A 13,733-nucleotide genomic window follows, 5' to 3' on the forward strand; every position below is an offset into this window, starting at 1 on the left:
GGCGTTCAAGGCCATGTTGGATGGGGCCCTGGGCAGCCTGATGCGAAGGTGACAACTGTGCCCACAGTAGGGTGTTGTAACTGGATGGCCTTTAAAGTCACTTACAACCCAAGACATTCCATGATTCTGATATTCCAGTTTTCTAAGTTTGCATCCATTTTGCTTTCCTCTTTTCACTGTAAGAGAGAAGATAAACCTGATATGTTCAAAGTAAAAATAATGGTTAGATTTATAGGTGGTATCACAGAGCAAAACCTAGGATTATTCTAAGCAAGAAAGAAGGATTAGAAAGGAGACACAGCTGTGTCCTTCCATTCGACACTGTCTCAAAATTCAATTTCATAAAGTCTCTAACAGCTAATGTGATGTCAGCCACTAGAATTCCCAAAAGCAGAGCATAAGTCAAGCACAGTAACTCAGTCTTTCAAATGAAAGTATATTAATAATATTAATTATTATAATTAAAAAGAGGGTGGCCAGCAGGGAGAGGGAGGTGATTGTCCCCCTCTACACAGCTCTTTTAAGGCCCCATCTGGAGTACTGCATCCAGGCCTGGGACCCCACAGCACAGGAAGGCTGTGGAGCTCTTGGAGCGGGTCCAGAAGACGGCCACTAAGATGATCAGAGGGTTGGAGCACCTCTCCTGTGAGCAAAGGCTGAGGGAACTGAGATTGTCTAGCTTAGAAAAGAGAAGGCTCTGGGGGGACTACATTGTGGCCTTCCAATACTTGAAGGGAGCATATAAGGAGCATACAAGACGGGGAATGGCTGTTTAGAAGGGTGGATAGTGATGGGACAAAAGGAAATGGTTTTAAACTGAGACAGGGAATGTTTAGGTGAGATATTAGAGGAAGTTTTTCACACAGAGGGCAGTGATGCAACAGAAAAAGTTGCCCAAGGAGGCTGTGGATGCCCCATCCCTGAAAGCATTCAAGGCCAGGCTGGATGTGGCTCTGGGCAGCCTGGTCTGGTGGTTGGCGACCCTGTACATAGCAGGGGAGCTGAAACCAGATAATCATTGTGGTCCTTTTCAACCCAGGCCATTCTATGATTCTATTCTAATATAGCCAGCATCACAGTTTACTCACATCAAGACAAAGCCTCACACTTTAGCATACAAGCTGATGCATTTTCTCACTGTTCAAAAGCACAATGGGAATGAAAGTTGGAGGAAAAGAAGGGAAAATAGCAAAAGTATATCAGCTTTCCTTCAGAAGCTGCAAAAGTCAGGTGAATGACCACTACCCTGAACTGCTAACACAAGACATGGTTGAAATTCAAGCTCTAGAAGTCAACCATATTTTCCACTGGTTTCCATGCAGACAAAATGTTGTCACTGTATACCTGCCTTTGTGCAGGCAGTTGTTGACCGATCTATTTCTTCCACCATCCTGCAATAACCACACAGCAGTTAATTTCAACTACCATCGCTCTCATTCACAAACAGCAGCAAAACAAGAAATGTCTAAGTACGGCTCTGGTAAAGCGAGATCCTTATTCTTCCAGTTATTTACTACAGAATAGTCTTCCTGCAAAATTTTCAGAATTCTGCTGGTTCCTTTTCTTCTTTAAAATAGCAGAGGAATGTTCCACTGCATATAAAAACTCTCCATCATTGCACAACTCTAGATGAAAATTATGGAGAGTTTTTAAAAAGTGACGAGGTGAGCAGAATTAAAGTTCAACATCCCTATTACTCTGCAAAGGACTTTTAATTACATCCAATAAAAATATGATTAGGTTTAAAAATAAAAGAGAACTAAGTATAAAATAATAGTGTTCCACTAATTTTACTTTTCAAAATTAATGTTGCTGCACCTTCTATTTTTCTTCGAAGAAATGTCAGGCAGAAATATCAAACTGTCCTTGGGGAAAAATCACAGCATCTGAGATTTAAGAAGAATCCCATGCTCAAATGAGTTAGTGTACTGGTATTCACTAGGGAGCAGTGTATTACAAGGAACAATGAAGTAAAAGACTTTTTTAAATATTGGAATATATCTCTATATATCAACAGTGGCAACAGTGTCCGAATAGCTCCAACATCTGACAATTTGTAACCAGGCTTCCTAGCAATCTACTCTTTTTGACAGCCTTAACTAGACATTTTCTAACACATGAGGTAGGATAAAATAGCATTGCAAGCATGAAGAACTTCAGAAATTACTGAAATATTGTATAGCAAGAAATCCTACATGGACACAAATTATTAGTGGGCAAAATGGTCTAGTGGATGAGCATAATCAGAGAGAAAATACTCTTAGCTGCAGCAGAGACTTATTGCATGACCTTGAACAAGTAACTTAATTTTTCTGCACAAGTTTTCTTTTTTCCCTTTATGAAAAGAAAAAGGACAGTAATGCTTGCCAATTACTGCACATATAAAATTTATGATGAAAAGTATTTCAATAATACCTAAGAACTTGCACTTCATTCTAGCAAAATTTTGCAGCTAAGCTCTGAGCATGGGCACTAACTTTTAGCACAGAGGACTTGAAAAGATCTCATGAAGTTTCCTCCTTGGCATCATAATACAGCCTGCCACAGTCCCAAGTGCTCCTCAGTTTTTATAGGCATCACATGAGAAGCAGATTCCCAGAGATTCTAATGCATAAGGAACAGAGGAGGGGAAACGTAACTCCCCTCTTCCACTCAGATTTATCTTTGACATCATTTGTCTCTCTATTGGTGATAGGTGAATGCTTGGACTGGATGATCTTGTAGGTCTTTTCCAACCTTGGTGATTCTGTGATAAATGCAACTAGCACAGGAATGAAACTCAAAAACTTTTCACTCAAGCTGAGAAACTTCCACCACTATAGCTTCTCTTTTCAAAGAATAAGGAGAACAAGAAGGAATTAAAGGAAAATTTTGCCAAATTAATTGGGCAAAAATAAGCTAACACCATAGTGGACTCTATTGCTCTACACATGCAAACACGAGTACATACAGATTAACATTTTTTTGTCACAAGATCAGCAATCCACCTTTAAGGTGGACTTCCTTATACACATTTACTCCTGACAAAAAAGCATTACAGAATTTCACATCACTGACATTCTTACTTCCAGGAGAAAATATTTATACACATTTATAACATTTGTAAACATATATAAAGTTTTTAAAGTACAGGTTGCAAGCAGCAAACTAAACTCTAGTCCTGTGACTGTATTTACATGGATATACTACTGCAGGTCACAAAACTTTGGCTTCTGCTTTAATTATGTTTAGAATATTTTGGGCCAGCAAACAAGGAAAAACTGATCAGGCTGCTTCACCATTCATACTTCTTCCAGGAATAAAAATTACTTTATGCAAATATTCAGTTCCATAATGCAGTTCTACATTACTTGATGTTAATTAGAAGAATGACTCTCCTTAAACATAATGCATTTTCAGGTGATGCTTATTCTCACCTGGCAAGTTCTTTAATTAAGTTTGCAATGCGTCTCTTGTCCTCAGGACATAAATCCTTTAAAGAAGCACTCTTCATTCCTCCTTCATTAGTGACCTGAAAATTGAAAGCCACATTTTAGAAAGTACTCTTTAAGGAGAACAAGTATTTCATAAGACATTAAAAGCATTTCAAGACCTAATAATTAGAAGCTGAAGGTAGACAAATTCCAACTGGAAATAAAGTGCATACTTTCATCTGTAAGTACAGTTCAGTGGAGTAAATTACCAAAATCGTGGAGAATTCTAAGAGACCTGAAACTTGTAAATTGCAGGATACTTTCTTCAACACAAAACATGTCGAGTAAAGTTTCAAGTCCTACACTATTCAGTGATCTGTATCAGATAAAATGCAATAGATTCTCATGACTTAGAAATCTAGTGCAGCGATATCCAAACTCAGGCTCAGACTTTATGTTATTAGAATCCTGAAATACATAGTAGGAAAAAAACATTCCAATTTAGCATTTGTGAGCAAAGCATGCAAAACAGCAAAAAAATGTGTGCAGTATATTGTTAATTTAATTCCTTATTTCATACAATCTTTTAAAACATCAAAAAGTATACAGCCCTTTTTATTTCATTACTGTTTGTTTTTAATTATTTATATGCTACCTTCTCAACTTACCATTCCTTCTCAGAAGAAATCTTTAGCATATTCCAGTACTTCAGTTCTTTTAACACACTCATTTATTACCTCTGAAAACAGCAGCATTTGTTATCAATGTCCACCAGAGGGCATATTGCTGTACGTCTATAATCCTTTGCAGTGCCCCGTTACTGCTCTTACTACCTATTTTGGGTGTTTCCAAGTGAGAAAAAGATATTTAGTCAAAATTGCTTTTATTCTCCAGAAACTTGTCAGTTCTCCACTGCTAGCAATAAGCACAAAATAACAAGCCTGAGATGACAGCAGTAATAATAGCTGTGCTGTTCTGCCCAAGATTTTGGCATGTTTAAATATTTCTACTTAGTCTTTCTTGTTTATTTTCAGTCCAGCCTTTTACAAACCTCCCTAAGCACATGCAGTGCTTAACATGAGATACAAGAAGGCTAACAAGTGCTTTGCAGCTTGGCCAAGTTAGCACAATACAGCACAAAACAACCTCTGAACATAGAAAGCAAACACTGGACTTATCTCCCCTCATTAGCAGTAATAGCAGCTGACCTACACGCATCAGAAAGGAAGTGTCCCTTTCTACTCTTAGCTAATTGCTTCTTGAACAGTGGTTTAAAACAAAGGACTATGCAGCGCTCCAAAGGGGTGATGATTTTACAGTCTTGTTATATCCACCTGACCCTGCAAGTACACTCTCATTTCAACACCAAGATATTTTAGTTGAAAACACAGTTTCACAAGACAAATTACACTTCTGTGCTTTTCAAGTGGATTCCAGTTACCTTCCCAAGCATATACCACTTACTATCACACAAAGAAAGCCTTCAACATAACTGTATTTAAGTTCAACTAAACTAAACTTAAATGATGTTCATTTCTTGTGTCTGAAAATGATTTTTATTCTTTTTTTAGTTGACTGCTGGTGGAATCTTTAAAAAAAAAAAAAAAAAAAAGTTGTTTTGACATTCAAAAAAATGTCATAAGTTTGATTGCTTTAATAAAGGAAATTTTAACAATGTCCCACACTTTCCCACATACATATTTTCAGACAAATAGACAAGAATGAGGAAAAGGAAAAACTGAAAAATTAGTCTGTGTTTTTTAGTACTATACATAAGTATGGACAGATGGCAGACAAAAAATTCTTAAGGCAGGCTTGTACTGTAATACTTGTCATAGAATGGCTTACGTTGTAAGGGGCCTTAAAGCCCATCCAGTTCCAAACCCCTGCCATGGGCACAGCTGCCACCTATCAACTATATCAGGCTGCCAAGGTCCCAGGACAATGCATACACAGCTTCTCTGGGTAACCTGTACCAGTGGCTCACCACCTTCTGAGTAAAGAATTCCTTAACATCTAACCTAAATTTTTCCTCTTCTAGTTTAAAGCCATTCCTCTTTGTCCTGCTGCTATCAGATCACATAAAAAGGCAGTCCCTCCCCAACTTTTAAGGTCTCTTCAAGTACCAGAAGGCCACAGTAAGGCTTCCTTGGAGCCTCCTCTTTTCCAGGCTCCCTCAGCCTGTCTTCACAGGAGAGGTGCTCCAGCCCTCAGCATCTTCATGGCCCTCCACTGGATTCTTCCAACAGCTCCACATCCCTCCTGTGAGGGGGACCCCAGAGCTGGTTGCAGTACTGCAGGTAAGGCCTCACAGCAGCAGAGTAGAAAGGGATAATCATTTCCCCAGTCCTGCCGGCTTCACTTCTCAAAATCAAACTGTGCAATGAAGCACAGCAACAGCTCTGCCATAATCATAAAAGCAAGATGACCAATGAGACAGATGCCAATAGTTTTTTGACTTTTTTTTTTCTAGATGTAATATACTACATAAGAAGATTCTCTAACTTTATAAACCACACTTTGGAAGAGGACAACCTGCATGAAAGAAGTAGACAAATTCTGTCAAACAGGAAGTAGGAAGATGGAAAATTATGACCAAGAACAGTTAACAACTGATTCATTCAATCCATGAAAAAAACCCTCCAGAACTAACAAGACCTTCCTGAAGTCTTCTCCAAAACTCTCAACCTGTTATATTTAGTCAAATCCACATGGAAGAAGAAAAGGTAAGTAAGCTATTTCTGCTAAGATTCAAATTAATCTGAAATCCAAGCCATTCTCTTCAATAGACAATCCTGTTAAATTGTAATAGTGAGCTACCTACCAGTACAATATGCAAAGAGCATCAAAATTAAGCGATTAAATTTCTCTAGACATACATTTAACCCTACAAACACCTGGAAGAAAATTATTTGTTTTAGTCATGAAAACTCCTTGTGATTAAACTTTGAGAAATGTTCCTCTTCCATAACAAGTAAAATGTATTTGTTCTGATAAACTCTGATATTGAGTTTATATCTTCAAAGTACAAAGTTTCCATGAGGAATGTGAATGACATGAGAAAAAACTGGTTAGAAAAGAGTAAAGGATTTGAACTTACTGTATTGTTGCTGTTGTGAAGGTACATCTGAATCTCAAATGGAGAGTCAGAGTACTACAGATTTTAAAGTTAGGTATGAAAACATCTATGAGGCATGGGGCTTGCAGATGCTTATGACAAAACATATGTACATAAAGACTTTGCATAATGGTAGCTATCTGTGAAATTTCTCCACATGTCACTTAACAACAACATCATTTGCAAACTGGACGTACATACCAGCCTTCTAAAAGCAAGTACTGATAGAAAGACATTGAAACTGTGAAGAGACCAGGAGCAGTCCTAAAAATGAATCCCAGCATGTATGTCATGAGGTGGAAAATAGAGCTGCTTAAGGATTCAAAGAGCAATGACACTGTCAAACTATCAAGAAAAGTGTGATCCATCTTCACACTGAACATACATGTGCGGCACACAGCATTTAGGTAGCACACAGATGACAGACATCTTCACTCAGATGCAAAATAACGCTTAATGCATGTTAACAAAGCAGTGAGCCAGAAGCAGTCAAAAGTTTTTCATACTGCCTGGAAGTACAAAAATACCTCACATTAATAACTAAGAAAGTTACTCCAGATGACTACCAAGCAAGATACTTAAAAGTATTTAAATGGCTTTAATCATCATTATACTGTCCAAATCTTGTTAGAAAAAATGGCATTGCTCAATAATTTTCCAAATATCACAAGATACCTTAGAATACAAAATAAACTTCCAAGGAAAACCCTACTGCTTTGAAATTTGTCAACTGTCTACTGTCACAGGAGTCGACGAGACAGTTCACCGCAGCAATCAAAGGTATTATCAACTTACCCCATTAATCCTATTACTCTGACACACTGTAACTTTTATTGTCAAAAACGGAAAGCAATTTTACATGAGCAGCCACAACAATGGATCAGTGAAAAAAATGTTATAGGTGTTGCTTCTAAAAGTTAAAACGCATCCAATGAAACTAGTCAGTCTATTCAGAGTGAAATACTACCTGTGTGTTTGGCAAGTAACAAATGAATTAGATGCTACTGCTCCCTCCCTCTACACATCCACTTTATGCTCATTTTATATAGCACTGGTTGCAAACCACTTACACAAATTAGCACATTCAGCTTTTGTTCTCTTTTAGATAACAAGCCACCCAAGTGGAAAAGTAATTTTTGCAGGTCACAGTGCAAGCGGGCAAAAAAATCAAGTCTTCAAGAACAGTAGCTCTCTAAAACCATTCAGAAGTTTTCAGTCTAAAGATTTTCTGACATTTTTTCACTACATGCACTTGGCACAGCAAGAAAAATTTGCCTTTACTGACCTGATGTCCTGTCAGATCTCCTGTGCTTCTAGCAGGATCCATGGAAACAGAAGAAACAGCTACAGGCACCTCCAGCTCAGTTTCACCTTTATGACATTTTGGTAAACACCTTGTTCTTAAATTTCCTTTTGTAGACAATCCTGTAGATGAAAGACAAACAGAACACATGGGTTATGAAGACAAAAGAGACCCTTCTTTAGCAGCTATTTTTGAGAAGAATGAAAATTTCAGTATTTGTTTGCAGTCTCCCCCAGCGTCTCACTCCATACAAAATTTAGTCATTATGAGTATATGAGTAGAAAAAAAGGAAGCACATGGCACTGAACAGAACCCAGTCACATGGATATGGAATCGAATCCTGAAACATGCTCTTTTTCTTCTGAGATTCAATACAAAACTTTACGTTTAAGATTCAAAGGCATAAAACCAACTGATGCTTTGACATTCAAAGACAAATGGAAACCAAAAGGAAGTAGCACTGTTAAAATTTCTGCAATAAAATACACATTTTTTATGTTTTTCAGCCTGCCTACTAATTGCTCAGACTAACTCTTCCTCTCAGGACCACCACATGGATGAGTGAAGTAACACTGCAGTGCACACCCTACAGATCTTGCCATGCATGGAACTAGTCCGCTCCTACTAATGGTTACAACAAAAGAGCAATAAACATTCTGACAGTGCAATTTTGAAGTGACAACAGTGACCCTAAAACCTTCCAAGACCACACAAAAGCCAGCAGCCTGAAAGAGCAAATCTTGATGGTTCAGAAGGGCAAAAAATTTTGAACAAAAAATACTGAATTTACACCAGCAAACTTTTCTTTGGGCAATGAGCTTTAGAAGCGAGATAACAGTTCGAGTTAAAGAACAAAATTAATAAGCTTTAACATCTCTGTGCTTGGACACAAGGGAAAATCGATGTTTCTGACATTCTCTTTACAAACATCAGAGAGGGAGAGTATTACAGCATTTTGGATCATGGCTTTCTTTCTAGGGCACATTGTATAACATCACCTGGCTCAAACTATACTATTTAAAAAATACACAGGCTGCTTCAAAAGTAATGCCTCCTATTTAATTCCAAAGAAACTGCAACAGATACAAACAGCACAATAACACTATTTGATAGTGCAAATTCTCATCTACAGAACACTAGTTATCAACAGTCACCACCATTAGCTCTGCATTTTTTCCAACAATGAACAAGAGTCTGCATGCCGTGCTTGTAAACATTTGCACCGGTGGACTTGACACACTGTCACTGCCAGCACTGCTAAAATGCACCACCCACTGCCCCACTGTGTTCACATCCACTGTTTGGTCTCCATGAATGTTCAGCAGTCTTCAGTGAATGTCAATGGGTGACATTTTTTCCACAGGAAGGAATTCAATGACACACCTTTGCTATATACGCACTTCTGTGTCAGATGATATTTTGTCAGACTGCCACTCTTCAGCCATCTGTCATATGGCAACAAAAAGTAACAGAATACTGCTGCAAAGGCTCAGTACTGCCATACCACCATCATCTGCCTCTGACAGCATGCGCCAAAATAATAAAATCAGAGGCATTTATTTCAGAGCAGACCTCGTATATCCAGAGATTTTTATTAGAACAGTTGTTCTATTATGCTCCAGGGGGAAGAGGGACCCAAGAAAGCTGGTCAGTATCCAAGGACCATCTTCTCCATGCTCAGAAGCAGCACATCCTGAGAAAAAGGAAGGCAGGCAAGAATGCCAGGAGTCCTCCGTGGATCAACAAGGAGCTCCTGGACTTAGTAAAGTCTATACAGAGTGGAAGCAGGAACAGGTTACGTGGCAGGAATAGAAAGAAGTTGTCTGAGCATCCAGGGATCAGACTAGGAAAGCTAAAATTCAGACAGAATTAAATCCAACTAGGGGCATCAAGGGGAACAAGAAGGAATTCTACAGGTATATCAGTGATTAAAAAGAAGGTAAGCGAGGATGTGGGCCCTCTCTGGAAGGCAACTAGAGGCCTGGTCATGAGGAATACAGAGAGAGCTGAGGTGCTCAATGACTTCTTTGCTTCAGGCCTCACTGGCAAGGGCTCTAGCAACACTACCCAAGTTGCAGAAAGCAAAGGTAAGAACTGGGAGAAGGAAGATCTGCCTGCTGGAAGTGAAGATCAGGTCTGAGACCATGTAAAGAACCTGAAGGTGCAGGAGTCCATGGGACTCGATCGGATCCATCCACAGGTCCTGAGGGAACTGGCAGATGAAGTTGCCAGGCCACTGTCCATCATATTTGAAACATCACGGCAGTCTGGTGAAGTCCCCACTGATTGGAAAAGAGAAACATTAGCCCCCATTTTCAAGAAGTGAAAAAGACGATCCAGGCCATTCAGTCTCACTTCTATGCCTGGCAATATCATGGAACAGATCCTCCTGAAGACTCTACTAAGGCACATGGCAAATAAAGATGAGGTGATTGCTGGTAACTAGCAAAGCTTCACCAAAGGCAAGTCACATCTGAAAAGCCTGGTGACCTTTTGTGACAGACTTACAGTGTCAGTAGATAAAGGAAGTGCAACTGATGTCATCTACCTGGACCTGTGCAAAGTGTTTTGCACTGTCCTGCATGGCTTCACAGAGAAAAATGGATTTGATGGATGGACCACTAACTGGATATGGAATTGGCCCGATGGTGGCACTCAGGGAGCTGCAGCTGATGACACAATCAAAAAAAAACAAGTGGAGACTTGTGACAAGTGACATTCCTTAGGGACTGGTGCTGGGACCAGTACCATATAACTTCTTTGTAAGCAACGTGGACAGTAGAATTGAGTGCACCCTCTGCAAGTTTGCAGACAGCACGAAGCTGTGAGGTGCAGTTGAAACACGAGAGGGAAGAGATGCCATCCAGAGGGACCTGGACAGGCTGGAGAGGTGGGTCCATACCAACCTCATGAAGTTCAACAAGGCCAAGTGCAAGATCCTACACCTGGGTTGGAGCAGTCTCAAGCACAAATACAGGTTGGGCAGAGAATGGCTTGAGAGCAGCCCTGAAGAGAAGGGTTTGGGGTGTTGACTGATCAGACTCAACGTGAGCTGGCAATGTATGGTTGCAGCCCAGAGGGCCAACCATATGATGCACTGCATCAAGAGAAGTGTGACCAACAGGATGAGGCAGGTGATTCTGCCCCTCTGCTCTGCTCTCATGAGACCCAACATGGAACCAGTTGTGGGACCACCAACAGAACAAGGATGTGGAAATGGGGCTCTTCAGCCTGGAGAAGAGAAGGCTTCAAGGAGACATTATACCTTTCCAGTAACTAAAGTGGGGCTACAGAAAAGCCAGGGAGGGACTTTTTATAAGGGCATATAGCAGCAGGATAAGGGGAAACAGTTATAAGCTAGAAGAGGGTAAATTTTGACTACATATGAAGAGAAATTCTTTACTTTAAGGTGGTGAGACAATGAAACAGGTCGCCCAGCAAAGCTGTGGATGCCCCCTCCCTGATGGCATTTAAGGCCAGGCTGGATGAGGCTTTGAATAACCTGGTCTAGTGGGAGGTGTCCCTGCCAACAGCAGGGGGTTGGAACTGCATGGTCCTAAAGGTCCCTTCCAATGCAAATCATTATTTGATTCTATGATTCATTTTAACTGTTTTCTTCAAAATTTGAGAAAGATCTGTGAAGCTCTAATGCTTCAACATCCCTTGAAGACCATATTAAAAATTCAGCTTACCTTATATACTGAAAACACTATGATGTACTTGCAATAGGAAAAAACTCCCCTGAAGCTGTTTATCTTACACTCTGTGCTTATCTAAGCAGAAGTGCATAAATCCTCTGCTATAATCCTTCATGTCTCATTACAAGTTAAATTATTTGTGATGACTCTGTGCCTTACACACTTATACACATAAACCACATTCCTGGAAAAACACTGCAAAGTTTAGCATTCACAGGAAAAAAAAAAAACTTTGTTTACAGCTATTATAAGGTCATACCTGAAACGTATACCCTTGGCTGTTCTTCATCAGATACTGCATGTAGCTTTGTTAAAGGTAATAAATACAAAGACAGCCAAATATACAAGTATCTTGCCTTTAATTTTAGCAGGTGGTTGATAAGAAAGCAAATTAGCAAAACTTTGAGAGCATCAGAAGGAAGAAAAACTCAATTAGGAAGGAAAAAATAAATAAGAAAACGCTCTAATTGCTAAAAGTGCTACTTCTCCTTCACTGTGCCTTTAGTTTAGACAGTAAAGGTTATCTCAGAGGTCACCTTCAAGAAACATCCCAGGGAGCAGCCCCAGTTATGAGAGCAATTACTATGAGAATGAAGTTATAATATATTTAAATCAGAGCAGGATTTCATTATATAACTAATCCCTTGGCATGCAGAGAAGACAAACTTCCCAAATAGTCCATGTTTGTACAGCAGTGCAATACTATATTTTGTACAGATTATTCTGAGAAATGCAAATGGGGATAAACTAAAAAAAATTTCTAGGGAAGTTGGTCATTCTCATATGACCATCACATGGCATCTACCAGCTGAAAGCCTGAGGACTTGTTCTCTTTAACAAGATGAAGATGCTCTGGAGCCATTTCTAAAAGGAAGCCATATAAATTTAAAAACTTTAACTATTAAATTACTTGACTGCAGAAAACACTCCAAAACTCACAAAGGACCTGTCACCATGTATCTGTGCTATGTTAGCAGTCACTGAATCTGCAACCTCGCCTCCTAGAAATCACTACAAATAGGACTCAACACAATTCAGGGAAGGGTGTAAACTAGAAAACCTTCCTTAAAGCAACAGTTGCATTTAGCTGAAAGTACTGGTTTTTATTCCTACATAAGTTACAAACATTACACTGAAGTGCAAAACAAAAGCTGAGGGTACACGGCTCTCCTCCACTAACATTTTGGTTTCTACTATTTGTCTTTCCTCAGCTTTAAAAGTTTAGTCAGTTTACTCAATTGCTTAGTTTCTGTATTGTTTACAGATAAGTTAAAGTCTTGCACAATCAAATGAAATTGTGAAAATACTTCAGCTAACCTATGCCAGCTCTCACTCAAAAACTTACCAAGTTGCCATGTGACATAAAAAAAAATCTATTAGAAAACAGAAGCTTTCATCTCTGGATAGAAATTTCAATTAGTTGAAATTCAGTTAGTCCTCACTATCCATCACACAACGGATAGCTGGCACACTGGAAGGACACGGTCACATAGTCCACTGTAATCTTTTTGATCCACATTATCACTTATAAACAATTATCTCTCATCATCTTAGACAACTCTGAGAGCAGCTTCATCTCATACTGGTGTCAGTAGTGTCTCTACAAGCACTGAATGTACTTTTGTTCTCAGCCATAAGCTGCAGCCTGCTGTCTCTGTCAGAGCACAATGTGGGGTCATGTCATGAACCAGGTGAAAGAACTGAATCAACTCTAAAAGTAAAACACCATGTTTCCTCTTTCCAAAAATCACCAATGCAGATCAAGGCCCAGACTGGGTAACAGCCAAATCCAAACAGTCGTGTCAGCAAAACTATGACAGCAGCCCACGGGATACCAGAGATCTTCAACTCAAACTGGTACTAGAAACAGCAAACTTCATTTATTTCTCAGCTGACATATGGTTAATATGTGTCAACAACATATGTCTGCAGAAAAGAAAAAAAAAAAAAAAAAGAAAAAAAAACACTTGCCTAAACAAATTGGGCTTTTTAGTTTGCCACCCATACTGGCACTGTTGTAGGTAGGTACCTAACAGAGGGATTAAAAAAAGAAAAATCAACCAAAGCTGATGCTGTTTCTCCCCCAAGCCATCAGAACCACCCTTCCACAAAAATCTGCTACCTAGGGCATTAGATTAAACCAAAGTCAGAACATTTTTCCTTAATTACTGAGACTGAAAATTGCCATAAACAGGCCCAGG

At 39.3% G+C, this 13,733-nt stretch overlaps 1 protein-coding gene across 3 annotated transcripts in view; it reads right to left on the reverse strand.

Moving 5' to 3' along the window:
* KIAA1328 (KIAA1328 ortholog) overlaps nucleotides 1–13,733 on the reverse strand; it is a 172,192-nt gene that overhangs the window by 156,374 nt on the left and 2,085 nt on the right. The window contains exons 2-4 of one of the 3 annotated variants that reach the window (XM_015848261.2): nucleotides 11,792–11,827; nucleotides 7,817–7,956; nucleotides 3,417–3,511 (exon numbers count right to left, since the gene is read on the reverse strand). In XM_015848261.2, the coding sequence (XP_015703747.2) occupies nucleotides 3,417–3,511; nucleotides 7,817–7,956; nucleotides 11,792–11,827 (271 nt within the window). Of the gene's footprint in view, nucleotides 1–3,416; nucleotides 3,512–4,081; nucleotides 4,280–7,816; nucleotides 7,957–11,791; nucleotides 11,828–13,733 lie in introns of those variants that run through there. The other 2 variants (XM_015848262.1, XM_032441150.1) reach the window with 2 other exon arrangements.

This window comes from Coturnix japonica, chromosome Z, assembly GCF_001577835.2.
Source record: "Coturnix japonica isolate 7356 chromosome Z, Coturnix japonica 2.1, whole genome shotgun sequence".
Taxonomy (NCBI): Eukaryota; Metazoa; Chordata; class Aves; order Galliformes; family Phasianidae; genus Coturnix; species Coturnix japonica.